This window comes from Dermacentor variabilis, unplaced genomic scaffold (genome assembly GCF_050947875.1).
Source record: "Dermacentor variabilis isolate Ectoservices unplaced genomic scaffold, ASM5094787v1 scaffold_15, whole genome shotgun sequence".
In the NCBI taxonomy this organism is placed as follows: Eukaryota; Metazoa; Arthropoda; class Arachnida; order Ixodida; family Ixodidae; genus Dermacentor; species Dermacentor variabilis.
Genome location: NW_027460313.1, coordinates 8,495,572 through 8,512,340, shown reverse-complemented (window position 1 = coordinate 8,512,340; position 16,769 = coordinate 8,495,572). Strand labels below are relative to the sequence as shown.

The 16,769-nt window shown below is 42.9% G+C and overlaps 1 protein-coding gene across 1 annotated transcript; it reads right to left on the bottom strand.

Moving 5' to 3' along the window:
- Positions 1 to 1,148: 1,148 nt before the first annotated feature.
- On the bottom strand, positions 1,149 to 16,577 carry bou (glycosylphosphatidylinositol anchored membrane protein boudin). Its single transcript, XM_075678031.1, has 3 exons — positions 16,462 to 16,577; positions 14,332 to 14,478; positions 1,149 to 9,636 (listed from the first exon to the last, which is right to left on the bottom strand). Exons 1-3 carry the CDS (start codon positions 16,523 to 16,525, stop codon positions 9,425 to 9,427), a joined length of 423 nt encoding a protein of 140 aa, XP_075534146.1. The 5' UTR covers positions 16,526 to 16,577; the 3' UTR covers positions 1,149 to 9,424.
- Positions 16,578 to 16,769: the final 192 nt, after the last annotated feature.

Genomic DNA, 16,769 nt, shown 5'->3' with positions numbered 1-16,769 from the left:
AGTGGCCTGGCACGTCCATTGCACCACATTGGGGCGAAGGGCACCTTCTCCACTGAAAGCGACATCCCCAAAAGTGTGACAGTAGGTGAAGTTATTGAGGTTACAGCGTGCGGGATATTAGTCCAGCAGACCGCAGTACATACAGAGAGCAGGGGAAAAGACCTGAAAGTGTCAATTATCAAGGCTTGATAAGGCTGGGAGGGCCGGCATACTTGCGTGGCATTCACAACGCAGGAAAAGTGTCGTCGCCTGCACTAGTATTCCGCGCAGGTGCAATGGATGGTGGCCTTTAATAATAATCAGAGTTCGCCACGACTAATATGGCTTAAAACCGGCGGCACTGCTTTCAAGACAACAAACTTCGCAAAAGGAGGTGTTTCAAATAAAGTGCCTTCGTTATAAAGAGGGTGTGATGTATTGGCAGTACACACATGGCAGCAAGTTACTGCAATCAATTAGAACCAGATTTCCTCTTTTCAGGTCAAAGGCTGTATGTTCTACGAGTTTTGCACATGATCACCCACTTCTCCAAAACTAGTAATTACTTGAGCCTTAGTTCGAAAGTTTTAAAAAAAGACAAGAAAAAAATTCGGGGCACGAACTATTGCCTCCAAGAGCACATTCTAGAACATCATTATGCAAGTGATGCTTAAATTACAGCACAGAGACATACAACAGGTTCACAGAAGAACATTTTGCATGAAAAAGGTGCAGTTGCTGAATGGGTTTTTCAAGCATGCAGCAAGCTTCCAACAAGGTGTGAACTAAGATTGCGGTCTCTAAGAGTGTTCGTGCAGAGCTGCACTGTAACAACAGTATTGCTGGTCACACTAATGCTAATTATCTTAGTTCAAGCATTACCACCTGACATTGTTCTAATGACATCTTGTGCAGTATTGCACCCTCAGGTGGTATTCTCAAGCTTTTGCTCAACTCTGCACTAGACGCATCGAAGTATGTGGCTGAGATGCCTGGTGCCGAGTCATGCGAAATATCCCAAAAATGATCAATGCAAACAGCGCTCCTGAATAATAATCACATGGCATCATGCTCAGCACATTTAGCTACAATATTGCAAGATGGCCAGAAAGTTGAGCACACTGCAACTGTAATGACAGGTGCCAAACACCAGCAAAAGGCAAAATAAATAATACACCTAAGCATTTTGGATTTATTTCACAAAAATAAAACAACAAAAAAATGCCTCACAAAAAGTACAAACTCGCAGCAGCAATGAAGAGAGAGCAGTGTTGTTCGGACTGCCATGTTTTATACTGCAGGCTTTGTGTAACAACTTCCAATCACAGCAGCTGTTATGACACATGATCAAAGAAGCACAACACTAAAAAAAAAGCTACTACAACCATAATGCGTTACACCCACATCACACAAACCACCAGTCAAGGTGCAGCCGAAAGTAATGATATCTTGCTATGTGGGGCTGCCGGAAGAACTCTTATTCATTGAACTCTTATCAAGTAAAAACCACAGTGCTTTGGTATACTTCACACACTTGGTCAAATGCAAATGCTGCCATAGTCTGCGCATCAATCAATATTAACAGTGCCAAGCAATATCACTTGGAAGTTTGAAAAAAAACATGAACTGTCGCTTTCGCCACAGGAGGCACTGCAAATAGTGCAAGCCAAGCTGGAGAAAAGAACTGATATGCGTATAGTAGAAAAATAAATGCAGCAAGTGGAGGTTATTGGGCTCGTCAAAAAATGAGCAGCATCAGCTGCATGCACAAAGTGCCTCCTCCACTATATGTGCATAAGTGCTGTTGTAATGATGCCCTACAGGTACCGACAGAAAGAAAAATCTCAGAAAATCCAGTAGCAGCACCCGTATGCACTAATCTATACATACTTGTCTCACCAGCAAATTAGGAATGAGACTTTGCTGCACATCTCAAAAGAAAGAAGAAGGGCGTGCCCACTGTCTGCCATTAATGATTCTATCATGAAACTTTGTGCGACACAAACGGGGACGAAAAAAGATACATAAGAACAAGTGCTATGTTAGATAAAGAAATGTTGCTGCTCTTCTCATATCTATAAATTTCCAGACAATTCATGTGATCGCTATGTGTGCCCTATATGGAATTTAAACAAATTTTGCGCATATCTGTAGGGCACTTGAGTGATGTTTTTGAATAACAAAACCAGTTGTTAGAAAGTGCTTGTCCTTGTGTATCTTTCTTTGTCACTGTTTGTATAGCGCAAAGTTTCACAAGGAATCAATTGCAACTAGACCAGCTTGCAGTGATGATTCTACGATCCTTCCAGTGTCTGTTGCCAATTCCCATGTACACACCACCAGGTCAATGAAAGTACCACTGATGGATTAGCAACAAAACACTGGCATACCCTCTCTTCTCCGCAACTACCAACAGGTTATTGCAACACTCTTGCTTTCACTACACTGCACAGAGTACAAAAATATTAACTGCGCTTATTATGTGCCAAAGCAAGAAACTGCAAGTACAAGATGATATAACAAGCCTAAGATTGAAGGGACAATTTTCTTTTTATGACAACAAGCATAGCCATATGGGATAGTGCAATGTCGACAGACAAGGAATAAACAGGCAGGGTGTAGAACCGTTCATGAAGTTAACACAAACGAAACATGCCTCTAGCAGCTGTACTTGGCAGATTTGACAGTGCAGGTTGCCAGGAGCAATATAGCCATCTATGGAAAAGAAAAACTCCACCTAACTAGCCAGCACATGGCGTTTCCACCGGAAATGTAACTTCATGTGCTCATGAAAGGGTACTTAAGCCACGATTGTGGTACGTGAACGCCCGTACGAGACCCTCACTACATGGAAAATAAACAACTTACGAAGAATCGTTGTGAAGAGCACAAATCTGATGACTTCTAGTCAGCACGTTCAGAAACGGTAAGCATGCAAGGTGGTACCTTGATTGCTGACTGTAACAGCACTAACACTATTCTTTAATTTTTTCACCCCAATCAATCAATGTGTATTGTAAACACTACAACATGCATTGAAACCTGGCATTAGAAGTACTGCTTATGCTTGTATCCCTCCTTGCAGAAAATACAGGAAAACGGCCTTGGCCAACATCTTGAGCAATGCCAAAGTGAAACTTCAGGCTTAAGCACAGAAGAGCTGCTTGCAGGAACCAGTGCTTGTCATTGCTACCAAGAATAAAGCAAGCAGTAACTTTTTGACAGAGACAAGAAGGTAAAACAGTCAACACCACACAAACTAAACTTTGGGTTAATTGGAAGAAATCTCCAACTTTCGGTTCACCCACTATATATACAGTATACTTCAAAGCTGCCTAATTTAAACAATGGTTTTGGTCAGCTGAGACTTCTTTATTTTGTTGCTTTTCACGGTCAAAGGTGAATGACATGAGGGGATTCACAAGGCATGACTGATCAAAACATGGCCACATTTAAAATTCTGGCTCCTGAGTACGCTGACAGATGCCACTACCCAAACTACATTTACGTCTGCATGTACTCTGAATGTACCACCATTCATTCATAATGCTGCCATCCAAAATTAGGGCTCTGGATGAAAAAGGATGAATGCGTAGCTGATATTCATCTAAATGAATGGGTGTGCGGCTGACATGCAGGAGAGAGAAACCTTAACATCTAATATGATGAATGTGTAGGGGATGTGCAGTCGACCTATGCAGTACAAAAGCACGCAGAGAGCCAAACAAAAGCCACAAGGACCATCTGTAAGACTCAGCATGATGCAGCTACTATACAATGCAATTTAAAATAAGGCAATGTGGCAGTAAAGTAGCAATAGACAAGGTGAACAGGATGTGTTGGACACCTTAATCACATTTTTTATATTTTCAAACCATATATAGTATATACACGTACCATATAGAAGACAGATTCAGTAAAAATGGACGGAATGCATTCAGTCAATGTGTCAAAAGGTTTGGCTAATCCATGCCCGGAGTAAGCACAAAAAAGAGTCACTGCTGCTAGTATTACTCTCAAGGCTGGGGAGGTATTCTGTAAGAGTCTACCTAGTGGACATGTCCATTTCGTCTGCTGCTGAAGTGCTTATTGGCTGTGGCGCCTGGTTGCTGCGGACGTGCAGCCCAGCCCAGCCAATCAGAACTTCAACAACAGATGAAATGCACATGTCCACTAGGTGGACTCTTACAGAATACCTCCCCTGGACTCATCCCATACGGCTCATTCTTGCCAGCTTGAAATGCACGAGTACATGGACTATCCAGCGTCACAGAATGTGTATTCCAAGCATATGGCGAGCTCCAGAGAGAAGTTCACACAGTGGAAACATGGTGAGCTGCTGTGGAGCCTGGCTTGTTTCAGACAGCCCTCCATTCAATGTCACTCGCTGATCATGTATGGACCTGACATCTGTTAAGGACGAAGGTATCACACTTCTAAAGTGTATCAAGCACAACAAATGCATCAGAAATGAAAGGACAGCAACACCAGTTGCAGAGAAAACAAACACTGCTGGGCACCAAGACCAAACACATACCTCACTGATTCATAACAGTACAAATATCAAACACAATAAACAGAGAACACATATACTTCACAATAGCTTCTTGCTGTCGCACAGCATGGTTGACAAAAAAAATTAATAAAAACATGCTCATTGTCTTCGACTATTCCGTTCCGACACCTTGTCAGAATGGCTAAATAATGTAGTTCAATCAGGGTTTCCCATTTTTTTTTTTTACAGTTGTAAATTGACTGAAAATGAGGGACAGCTCACAATAATGTTTTTGCACTACTGTTATTATGCTATACCTACTTTCTGACCACCTTGCCAAGCTAGTGGCATTGGGTCCTCAATTCACCGAGGCCTTGCGCAGTGGCGAAAGAAGAATGGTTTGTGAAAGGGTGCGATAAAAGAAAAGGAAGAGCAGTGCATGAGGTAGAACAACAATGCCATGCAGAGAAGCAAGAGAGAAAGAGCTGCGCAGTTCTTCGCAGATACTACACCCTTTCCTTTCTCCTATCCACGAGTCTGGTGTGCAGGCTTAAAGGGACACTAAAGAGAAAAATAATTAGTGCTGCATAAGCAAATTACCCTTCAAAAACAGCACAAAAGCCACTGTTACTGTGAGAGGAGGCCCTGTAAGCCAGAAAAGACGCAGAACGAAATACGAGTCGCAACACCGCCTTTAAGTTCTTGCACCAACTTGCCATGACATAACGGATTTTGACACCGTCTACTCGGGCGCAGTTAGTTCTTTCAGTAAAGATGGGCTACATTGTGTCCTAAAAGAGCCATAAACTGAACTTGGCAAGTTTCAAGAACTTATACCGGGTAACAGCGGCTCAAATGCCAGAAAAAAAAAAACTTTGAAATCCGTGACATCACACTGATGTACCAACAGAGGGGTTTCTGTGCAAAATCTTAAAATGGAACTTTGACCTTCATTTTGTATTTTAATAATTGACCTATATATTACTGCAAAATTAACAAAGAGAGTTTCGAAAGTATAATTCATCCGTCTAAAGTGATTTAATGTTTCTCTTTAGTGTTCTTCAAGAAATATTTTGTGTGGGGCATAAAAAGAGAAAATCAAGCAAATACTTTGATGTACGGTAAAGGCAGTCTAGATGTGTCTGTTAGGACAGCAGAAATGAACTAGTCCCTATTTGAGCACAAGGAACAGCACAAACAAATAAAAAAAAATGCTCCATCAGTCTTGCACAGTTCACAGCGCAGTCATAACAGTGTTATGAATGCACTGTGGCTTCAGTGTTTGTGCCTCCTCCGACACGTGACCGCGTCTGTTCGTCTTCTAGTCAAAGGTATATGTGTGGTCATTCGGAGGGAACACAAGCCTGGTCGAGGAGAGGTGTGGGTTGCATTGGTGCAGACTACACGTTGCACAACATGCAATGCAAGCATATTGGCAATGTCTCCTCTTTTTCTCAGTTTTCATGCTTTGCCTTTGGCATACTAGTGGAGAATGCACAATACCAACAACAGCATCATCTCGAAAGCAACAAAATGTCATCCACCGAAAGTAGCATGAAGCTACAAAGGAAACCCTCATGGGTTTCTCAGAAAGAAAGCTTCGAAGTTGATGAAGGGTTCGTCCTGGTCCAGGGATCGATCCTGAAACCAATGCCTTACTGGAATGGCTGTTCTACCCCAGTAGCTTTGAGCTACTGTCAGGTAGACGACCTTTCTCTCTTTTTTTTTTCCTGTCATAAAACTTCCTCCATTGTGTGCATTTTCATAGACATGATTTGCCAAGATTGCCTTCTGTGCAGTTTCATGCAGTGCAGCTGTAAGAGTCCACCTAGTGGACTGTCCATTTCGGCCGCTTGTCTCCTCCTCTCTAGTACAGCTGCCGAAATGGACAGTCCACTAGGTGGACTCTTACAGAATACCCTCCTGTTGAACCAGGTGGTATGTGTGCCCAGCTGGCACTTGCGAGTGACCCACGTAAAATTCTGAGGCATGGCCGGATGTTTTTTTTTCCCCTCTCTCCGTTCAGCCTACAGTTATTATTAGTTATGATCCATTTGGCCAAACATCCCTTTGAACCAGGAAGGAACCCTTGCCAATAATGTAGCAAAAAAAGAACATCTGTCACCTTTGCTGCTTTGTAGCATGGAAACTTGAGGCAAAACTGGCTAGTTCATCAGCATGAGTGTTAGCATGATTGTGCTTGTTGTGTTTTGGGCAACGGGCATACAGCAATGTATCAAGGTGCACAAATCTACTAAGCATGCCTCAGCAATGCCAAGCGATAGGCACTTAATCACCTCGACTGGCATTAAAGGGACACTAAAGAGCAGTGCTAAATCTGTTTAGAATAACAGTATTTTTTTCAAAACTCTCTCTTCATTCATGCGGTGGAAAAAAAAAAAGTTGATTATTCTCGGAGAAACTAAATGCCAAACTTCGCTTCTTTGAATTTCATGCTAAATCCCCAGCAATGGTACATCAGCACGGCATCATGTACAGCATTTTCTCACATATGAACATTTTTGTCAAAGAAAAAGCTGTCAAAACTTACTAGGTTCAGTGTTTAGTTCCTTTAGAATACAATGCAGTTCTACTTTATGGCTAAACAATTAAATAGACCCGAGCACACAATTTAAAAGTAAATGACATCACAGCAAGCTGGTTTAGTGAACGAATGTGCGAACATATGATCAGTGGCTTTTTCGCACCAGGTATCAGTATGGCATGAGGCACGTTCACTAGTGTTGACAGGGGAACTGTGGGGCAGTGTTGCCATCTGTTTTGTTTCAGTCTCTTCTATGGCTCACCAAGCATCCTCTCATGACAAGGGTGGTCATATTGCTCCTGTTTCTGCAAGAGCAATTTCTCGAAGACCATAACTCAGGAGCTTGTGTTCTAGGCCAACTGCAACAAAATCTCACTTTGACTAAGTTGGTAACAAATGAGTAGCACATGCTACCGTGCCAATCTTGGCAAAGCTTCCAGGGCTGGTAACTGTCCGATTTTCTTATTAGGAGCACACAAGCAGATGACACATGCACCTGGTAGTTATCTTGGAGACGACGTGCTGGGACTTATGTCGTATCCGCGATTTCAGTGTCCCGCAGGCAGTGTATAATCTCGAAGATCACACTGAGTCATGTTGAGCAGACGCGTGTTGCAAGTCATGTGCCACTTTTAACAAAAGGCAAAGGTGCCTTCAAGAGTTCTGAGCTTCTCCCACAACTTCGAGCTGTCCAGAGAGTCCACGATGCGGCTGTGAGGCTAGGCCTCCTCGTCCCCATGTAGAAACGGCCCGAGGTGCTGCTCTAAGTGCGGCGCTTCTTAGGACTTCATTAAAGTTCTTTATCTGTCTCTCTGTTTGTCCGTCTCCCAGCCCATTTCGGTAACAGAAACATTTACTTTTGCTACCTTTTCATGATTCATTCACTCATACTTCAAACAAAATTTTGCATGGAGGCTGCCCTATATCTATACTATCTGAAACTAGCTAGGCTTTTCACATTGTCCAAATTTTCGTTGCAGTTGGCTTTTAATTAGATATCGCTCTTTAATCTCCGTTTAAACCACAATGTATCATAAGTGTGAGATGGAGCCTGGAAACCACGTAGTTTGGCACGATAACTATGCTATGTGTTTTGAGCCACACCCACACCACAGACAAAATTTGACGAAGTCCAAGCAACTATGATGTGTCCCTCATAGCTACAAAAATTACAAGCTATAGCTGAAATGACACAGCTGTAATGACTCACTAGGATGTCAACTGTCACAATGTAACAAAAAACTTTTTGCCAAAACTTTCCCAAGGGAAAATTTTTCTAGTGCTGACAGAACGCGGTCATTCAATTTTGTGTGTACCAGCGCCCTGTTGCTAGAAGTATGTACCAAATAGCAGACATGCATATTGCAATCAACTTCACAAGCATGCTAACTAAAGCCTGCAAAATATATTCACAATGAGTAGTACTCGATGACAGTAAATGACACTCTTCAGTTAAAGGACAGTGCTTTTGTTTAGTTTTTTTTGTAAAAATCAACCGAGTAAAAAAAGAAGTAGAGATCCCTCTACCTCGTCTCAGCCAACCTCTTACTTAAAAAAAAAATATATATATATATATACATATAATCTGAGGATGGTGATACTTTCAGAAATTTAGAACACAAGATAAATCTCATTCACATCACGGCATTAGTACAAATGCTATGCACGATGTAAAGTTTCAGGCAAGGTACAAAATCCCGGTATCTAAGATGGAGCTAGAGGTTGAAGCAAGGAACACGTTGGACATATCAAGGTCACACAGACTAGCCAAAAGGCTGGTCTGTGTGACCAGCCTTTATAGTGCATATATATAGGGCATTTCAATGTCTTCACACTGGACCCGACATAATACAATGCAGAAAAAGGACGACAAACTTTTGGAAAAATGTCTTTGCTAAACATTTCGGCTGGTGGACCAGCCTTCGTCAGAAAAACATGTTCGTCATCCTTTTTTTTTTTTTTTGCATTATATATATATATACAAAACAGTCAGAATCACTTGCATTCCTATACATGATGTCTCATCCAAGGTCAACACGCACCTGATCCCCAAGAGCTGTGAGAGTTGCGACTTGCACTGGTTGGTACGGCACTGCTGTGTCTGTGTCCCCTTACTCTGTCCTGTGTTTTCCACCAGTTATAGCGTCATTTCAAATAATATTTTCATGGCTTTACGGGAAAGTTAAAAACATCTGGAAACTCCTTACAGACCACTGACTTTTTGTTCCGATGGAGGCAAAATAAACGCTGCCATACTTTGCCTTCACTGAAATGCAAGAACCACAGCCTGAATGCGATTTCGTGGAACTGGCACCAGCACTGGGATACTTCAGCTGCTGCAGCACTGTATGTAGCAAGAGTCTGTCATAATCAATGTGCCACACATGACACTTCAGACGAGATTTTCAGAAAAGGGCAACTACCCGGGCAAGGACCACGATCAGCAAAACAGCCACACCACCAGCCCAAGGCCGAAGTCCCGCAGAGGCATTGCAGCCGTTACCACTGCAAGTGTAGATACAGGCTCGATATTCTCTGTCATCTCCGGGCCGTTTCACATAATCACAGTAGTGGCCCCGGTCCCGAGAAGAACAAAACCGGAATGTCCCAATGCGACCTGCAGGTGAGGCAGACAAGGGGATTGAACACCTGTCAGAGTAAACGCCCGTTAGGCAATTAAATACAGTGGCACAGGTAAAGGAGACACAAATCCCAGCACATAGTGCATCCTGTTATTTTCTCCATGTATGTGCTGCATTAAAAAAAAATTAAATTATGAGGTTTTACGTGCCAAAACCATGATCTGATAATGAGGCATGCCATAGTGGGGGACTCTGGAAATTTGTACCACCTGCGATTCTTTAACATGCACCTAAATCTAAGTGCAAGTGTGTTTTCACATTTCGCCCCCATCAAAATGTGGCCACCGTGGCCGGGACTCAAGGCCCCGACCTCGTGCTTAGCAGCCCAACACCATAGCCACTAAGCAACCACAGCGGGTGCATAAGCTGTATTCAGAAAACATTTAGGTGCGTGCAAACCAGCATACACCAACACAACCGCACCACAGTTGCCATTTACTGAAACACTTTGGTCATAAATGGCACAAAAGTTTTAAAAAGCCTTCAACCATGACACATCTTTCTATAGAAGGCCTAGGCTATATTGGAGCAAAAAGAAACAAGTCTGGCAATTCCAACTGACAAGGGTTTCACAAACTGAATAAAGCTCATGAATACAGCTCTGAATGAAGTTCATGGTACTGTTGCCAGAAAACTTACCTAAAGGCACATAAGATTATCAAAGCAAGTTGGAGGCTTTTAAAGGGGCCCTTTAAAGGGGCATCATTGCTTCTGCTTAAGTGTGATTGCGACGTGCATGCTCGTAAATATGTGATACTGTTTTCAATAAAGCATTTGTCGAAGCTAGCACTTGTGTGCGCCTTCTTTCACTTCCATGTCATCTATGCGCTTAAGTGCTCTTAATAAACAAGAAAGGGGGTTAACCGAGGGGCCCGACTTTTATTCGTCATCATAAGAAGCCAACAAACGCTGATACCAAGGACAACACAGGGGAAATTACTTGTGCTTAATAAATCCAAATAAAGAAACGATAAATTAATGGAAATAAAATGGCAAGTTGTTTTTTCACCCACTTTCATTTCCATTAATTTATCGTTTCTTTATTTGATTTATTAAGCACAAGTAATTTCCCCTATGTTGTTTGTTGGCTTCTTATGATGACTAAGTGCTCTTAAGTATGTCATACCACAAAGATGGAACGTCCATGCTTATTAACCCCTTAAGCACTTCATTCTTCTGACCAAAAGTGACATTATATTGCTTTTTTTTCTATGGCATAATTTCAAACTTTCCTTCTTCCAAAACACTTCTAGAGCATTTTTAACCAATTTGCTTCACACTTTGCACATACAAACTAATTTTACCTCTTCATTAAAGGGACACTAAAGGCAAATATTAAGTCAAGCTAAAGCGATAGATTAGTGCACGAGAATCTCGAAGGCGTCCGTATTAACGTGAACAGAGTGTTGGTAATCGACAAATTGAGGTAAATGCAGGACATGATTAGAGACTCTCCCCAGGCATTAGAGTACTTGCCCGATGACGAAAGCACTCCTCAGTTAACTTCTGTCACTAGTGCTCAACCATTCGTTGCAAAAAACATCCTTGCATTGTATTATTAGACGAAATAAAATACTACTTGTTCAGTTCTATTTCATTTTTAGAAAAAATAACTCATTGAAATTACCCGGGCGGTCGAAAAGTTTCACTTTCGCTCAACTTGTTGCCGCCTGTGCTTTCGTGTTTCAGTAGCTTCGTTATCGCGTAGTAATGCACTGGTTTTTGCTGGCTTGCAAAACTCGCATAAACTGCAAGTAGCAGAGAATTCAATTTCCATGTGATGTCGCGGGATGCCGAAACAGTCCATGCCAATTGACCAAAAGCAGCCGCAGCAGCGAATGCACCGCTCTGTCGTGGCTTGGTTTCTATGTGGCCGGGCGTTTGCGTTTTGTGCAAAACACTGTACCGCCGTCCGTCGGGCACAGTTTTACTCATCGATGGCAGCAAAGCGCGCTGATGGCACATGCAACGTCACCACTCCCCCGGTTGGGTGGCAGGGGATTTGAATTGTGATAGAGGCATTCAGATCCTTCAGATGCGATTTTCTCGTAATCAAAGTCTTTTCTTGGCACGAAACAAGCGTTGCAACATTTCTGGAATGGTACTTTAACAGTCCACGTCAAGTGAGTATTTGCCTTTAGTGTGCCTTTAAGCAATATTTATTTATTGCCACAAATGGTATAACTGGCAATGAGGAAAATGGTTTATTTTACAGTGCTTAAAAATGTACTGAGGTTTCACGTATTGAGGTTTCAAAATGCACTGAGGTTTCATCATTATCAATGCGGATTCAGAGAAGGCCGGTCTACAAGCGACCATCTCGTGCGCATTGAAGCGTACATTCGAGATGCATTCATACATAAACAATTCTTTTTATCTGCATTTCTCGATATAGAAAAGATGTACGACACAATGAGGCGTGACAGAATCCTGTGAGACCTGTGGCAATGGGCATCCGTGGGAACATGCTGAACTTAATGAAGCTATTTGGCCGATCGTACTTTTCGCGTCAAAAGTGGCAATGTGTTTCAAAACCACCTTCAAGACCACCTTTCAAGACCATCTTTCAAAACCTCCAGCAAAAATGTGCCCAAAGAGCATGATTTCAAAAATGTGGTGTTTGAGCACTGACAAACTGCTGTCATCTATGTAGTAAAGGGCTGGGCAAAGATACTTTGCAATTGTATCATGACACGATACAAGATGCTCAAGCAACAAGTATTTGAGATACAGATACAACACAGTACTGCAATTACCATATGCGACACGATACTTTCCACTTGTACCTTAGATACTTTGATATATTCACAGACTTCTTAGAACTATATAATGTAGCAGCAAACGCGTATACAGAATGATATTTGCTTGAAAATTTCTTAACTCTGACCAACCTGTTTTCATTTGAATGAAATGGCTGTTAGTATGTCAAATTTTTGTCTTTCTTGCTCAAAGCATATTTTCATTTTGAGACAATTTATTCGGGTTGCTTTAGATGCTTAACATGAAAGCTCTTTATTCGCTTACGCCGTCAGCGGATTTTGCTTGTCGTGCTTGTAATTGATTGGAGTGGCTGCTTCTGCTTGCTGACCAGCTAACAGGTCGCCATCGAATTACAAGAACATCAATAAGAAGCCTCCGCACAATGGTGCAAATACCGCTGTGGAGTTGTACCCTGACCGTAAAATCAATAGAACAGAAGGTCGGCTACATGCAGGCATTCGCGTGCTTGTTTTTGTCGAGACGGCGCGAGCGCCACCACGTGACTCTACTTCACCAATAGCACAGACGTCATCGCCTGTCCTCGGTCAAGGGCTCTGGCGGAAAGACAAAAGAATGTTGCTGCTTCTCGTTTTTTTTCAGGTTAGCGGCAACAATATCAGATTGAGAATCGGAGTTCAGCGAACGTTTATAGTTTCACATGGTGATGTTGCGGTAGCATGATAAGGTGGAAGCTTGGGCGAGTTGGTGATTAAATATCGACTTGTTTGCACAGCGCAAAAGACGAGGACTGAAGGAAGAACACAACACAGGTGCGGACTTCAACTGATCTTTATTTGCGAAATCGCCAGAACTATATGTATGAGCAAAAGTAATGAAAAAACAACTTTTGCATTAGGTCACACATGAACCTTTAATGCATCACAGCCAGATACTTGATTTCGTTTTTGGTGAGGGCAATAGACAGCATGTCGATGTAAAGGTCCCCCAGCCACTGTATCTTGTCAGCCTCTATGATTTCATATGTAAGCTGTTCTCGGTGTTTGGAAATTACGGCGCAGTTTTCAAATTCAGGGTAACAATGGCAGTCTCTTAACAAGTCTTGCTTCCACTCTTTAGTGCACATTCTTCAAGTGCAAGCCTCCCGCCTAACATATGCTGAGTACCCCGAGCTTTTGTTAGTTTCAGTCGCAGAAAAGGTATTAAAGAAAATCAAGCTGGGAGACAAAGCACCAGCTCACAGCGCTGCGAGAGACAATAAGCCAGTCGTGGTGCTCCCTTACTTGCACAAGATATCGCACAGCTTGAAGATGATAGACAGTAAAGTAGATGTTAAAGTTGTTTTTTCTGCCCTGCAAAAATTATCAGTGCTCTGTAGGCGTGTGAATGCTCATGCCACGTGACGAAATATTTGCACTACTAACCATAGGAATCGGTTTGGAGCATGCGCCCTCGGTGTGGTTTACATGATTGCCCTGACTTGCGGAAAGAAATACATTGGACAAACAGGCAGATGTTTAAATGAGCAATTGAGAGAGCGTTTTTACAATGTTTATACCACCGTGCAAGGTCATCTTGGCATTCACTGCAGAGACTACCATTGCGACCCTGAATTTGAAAACTGCGTCGTAATTTCCAAACACTGAGAACAGAAAAATAAATGTACACACCTGTTATCAGAATACTACAGACACTGGACTTCCTTTTTTAATGAGTTCAGTACCTGTGCATTTAAATATGGCAATTATTGGAGAGAGGATATTTGGATGTGTTACATGCGTAATACTAGTAAATATCACTGGCCACTCCTAGGATCAGCTAAAAGGCATGTCTCCAATTATCAGTGCCAGTAATACAATAAATGTCAGTTCAGAACAGTGGTCTCTCGAGCAATGAGGTCAGTGCGCCCAGTTGCCAATAAAATGCAATCACAAAGCTCCGTTGCAACTCACCCCCATACATGCCTGTGGCCTTGATGCAGTAATTGGCCTCATACAGGTTGTCGCAGCTTGTTGGCTCTGGCGAGTTGCTATGGTCCCACAGCTCCGAGCAGTGCAGGTGTTGGTTGGAGTCGCACTGATGGCAATAAATGGCTTCAACTGGAACACAATGGTGCACTAAGTGCCTCGTGTAGCAGCATGGTTTGGGCATGACATGCACTTCAAATTCCCAGTAAAACCCGGTAATTATCAGAAAGCTGCAAATGTGTATTGTCCTTTGCTATCAAATAGCTACAATGCATATAGAAGCCCACATTCCTGTTAGCTTTTTCTTGCACACATACCCGACACGTACACACACCTTGACAAAATGCATATCAAGTCATGTTTGCCATACAATCACAGCGCATTTATGTGCGCAATCTATGGCTTCTAAATATATAAAAAATGTATGCAAACGATGAGCCACTGAAGAATAGGCACGTGTACAAGCAGCATGCGTAAATAATAGCAAGTGCTGCGTCAGCTCGTTCTCCACAAAAGGGAAGCTGCCGGTGACTAGTGCAGTCAAATTTCATCTCGGGCATTTATGTTGGAACCAACAAATGCTCTCCCGACTGGTCTTCAATAAACGCAGCACATGCTGCAGTCCGCAACTGGCCTCTACTCCAGTTCACACAGTAGGCCATCTCAGCATGGCTGCACCTGGACTTGCTTGGCCGCATACACCCTGGGCAAGCTTAACCGGAATCTGGAGCCACTCCCAAAGAAATAGACCAGTTCGGATAGGGATTTGAACCATGACTGCATAGCCTGGGTACTCGACACTGTGCCACCACTTCTGATGGAGGTTTTTCGCCATGCTGCTATCAGTAGTGACCATATGTAAACGAAGTGGAACAGACATGCAAAAATGTGTAATGCTTTATATATTGCAGGTCATCCAACATAATGGATCTATGCTGTGAAGCACAACTAAGACAGCTGCCCTACATAATCTGTAAACGGATGCCTTGCATGTGGCCACATATTAAAAATCTGAACATACAGCTCATTCAAGCATTTACTCATACTCAAAAATGACCAAAAAAATGCAGCATATCTGTATGCACCATAAAGATGATGGAGACGAGCATTTCATTGCAAATGTTCTGCTGGCCAGCAATTTTAATGCCCAGTATCAGCATTAATAATCTGCTGAATTAGGTTAGCTAGTAGCAGCCGGTGTTTTGCTGCTTTCTGATGGCTATCTGCAAATGCTAACATAACAACAATCCAGTTTGACAATATCGACGACTTGGCTGTAGACGACAAAATGACATCAGAGCTGCAAGATTTTTCATTTCTGCAACAACCGCGTAATCGAATCACCAGGCGACGCATTCATCGATCGGTGTTGCTGAAGTTCCGGTCCTGCGCTACGGAGACCGCATCCGTGCATCGAGTGAGCCCACCCGTAAACAAGCACGCTTGACAGGTCGCCGCCCCTTTGTAAGCGATAGAGAACCAAGCCAGCAGCAAGTGGCAACGCCCGCGTTTATGAGGGTGAATTCGTGCGGAATGAAGCGTGCCGCGCGGGTACATAACAATTGAATCGCAAACATTTCCGTAGCAGCCCCTTCGATTGCGAGAACAAGCTACCGCATCTCGCTTTTTTTTTCCTAAACACAAGAATGTACATACTGCGGCAGGCGTCGTCGCGTATTAATTTGCTAAGAAATTACTGCTGCCTAAAAACGGGATAAAGCTGTTGAACAAAACATGAAAGTCATGCAACGAAGCTGGTCTGCAACCTCTAACGGCCGCAGCAGCAGTTTAAGTTACAAGTGTTTACGCAATATTTACAGAGACAGTAAGCTAGTTGCAGCTTCAAAGATGAGTTGACACGGCGCCGATGTTGAGGGAAACGCACGGGATCGGGCAACGTGTTTGAGGCTTAGATGAGGGTGTGACCGGATTACGAACAGGCGAGCGTCCGTTCCGTGTGCCGAAAGCCGTGCCACTTGAGGCGCCTAACAAGTTGTCGCAAGCAGTAGAACATAAATAGCGAGACTCCTGCCTCTGAGCAGCGATGGCTGATCGAAGGCTAAGAATCTAGCTACGATTGGAAAACTTGAAAATGTGGCAAAATAACGTGCTCACCTGATGCCAAGAAGCTACTCATAACCGTCGCTACCGTTACAAGTAGCCACCACATCGACGCCATCGCCGAAGAAATGTTCAGTTGACAAATGCACAACACACTAACGCTCAGACACCTAAATATCACGTCGCTTTCGTGAAAACGATCGTGAAAGCAGCTTGTTGACACGGCATTCCCCTAGACGCTTTGAGCCAACACAGCACAGCCGCCAAGAATGCCGAGAATCGCCGTTGACTCTCTAGTTCTGTCTCCTACCGCACCAATAATTTTTGGCGCTTGTTAACATACATATTCTAGGCATAGCTTT

What these genes read in the sequence shown, in the direction of transcription:
- bou (XM_075678031.1), bottom strand. Translation starts at nt 16,525, where the DNA reads ATGGCGTCGATGTGGTGGCTACTTGTAACGGTAGCGACGGTTATGAGT. An exon ending in GAGTAGCTTCTTGGCATCAG is followed by an intron (nt 14,479 to 16,461) that starts GTGAGCACGTTA and finishes ATTGTGTTCCAG; the next exon opens with TTGAAGCCATTTATTGCCAT. An exon ending in GGCCACAGGCATGTATGGGG is followed by an intron (nt 9,637 to 14,331) that starts GTGAGTTGCAAC and finishes CCTCACCTGCAG; the next exon opens with GTCGCATTGGGACATTCCGG.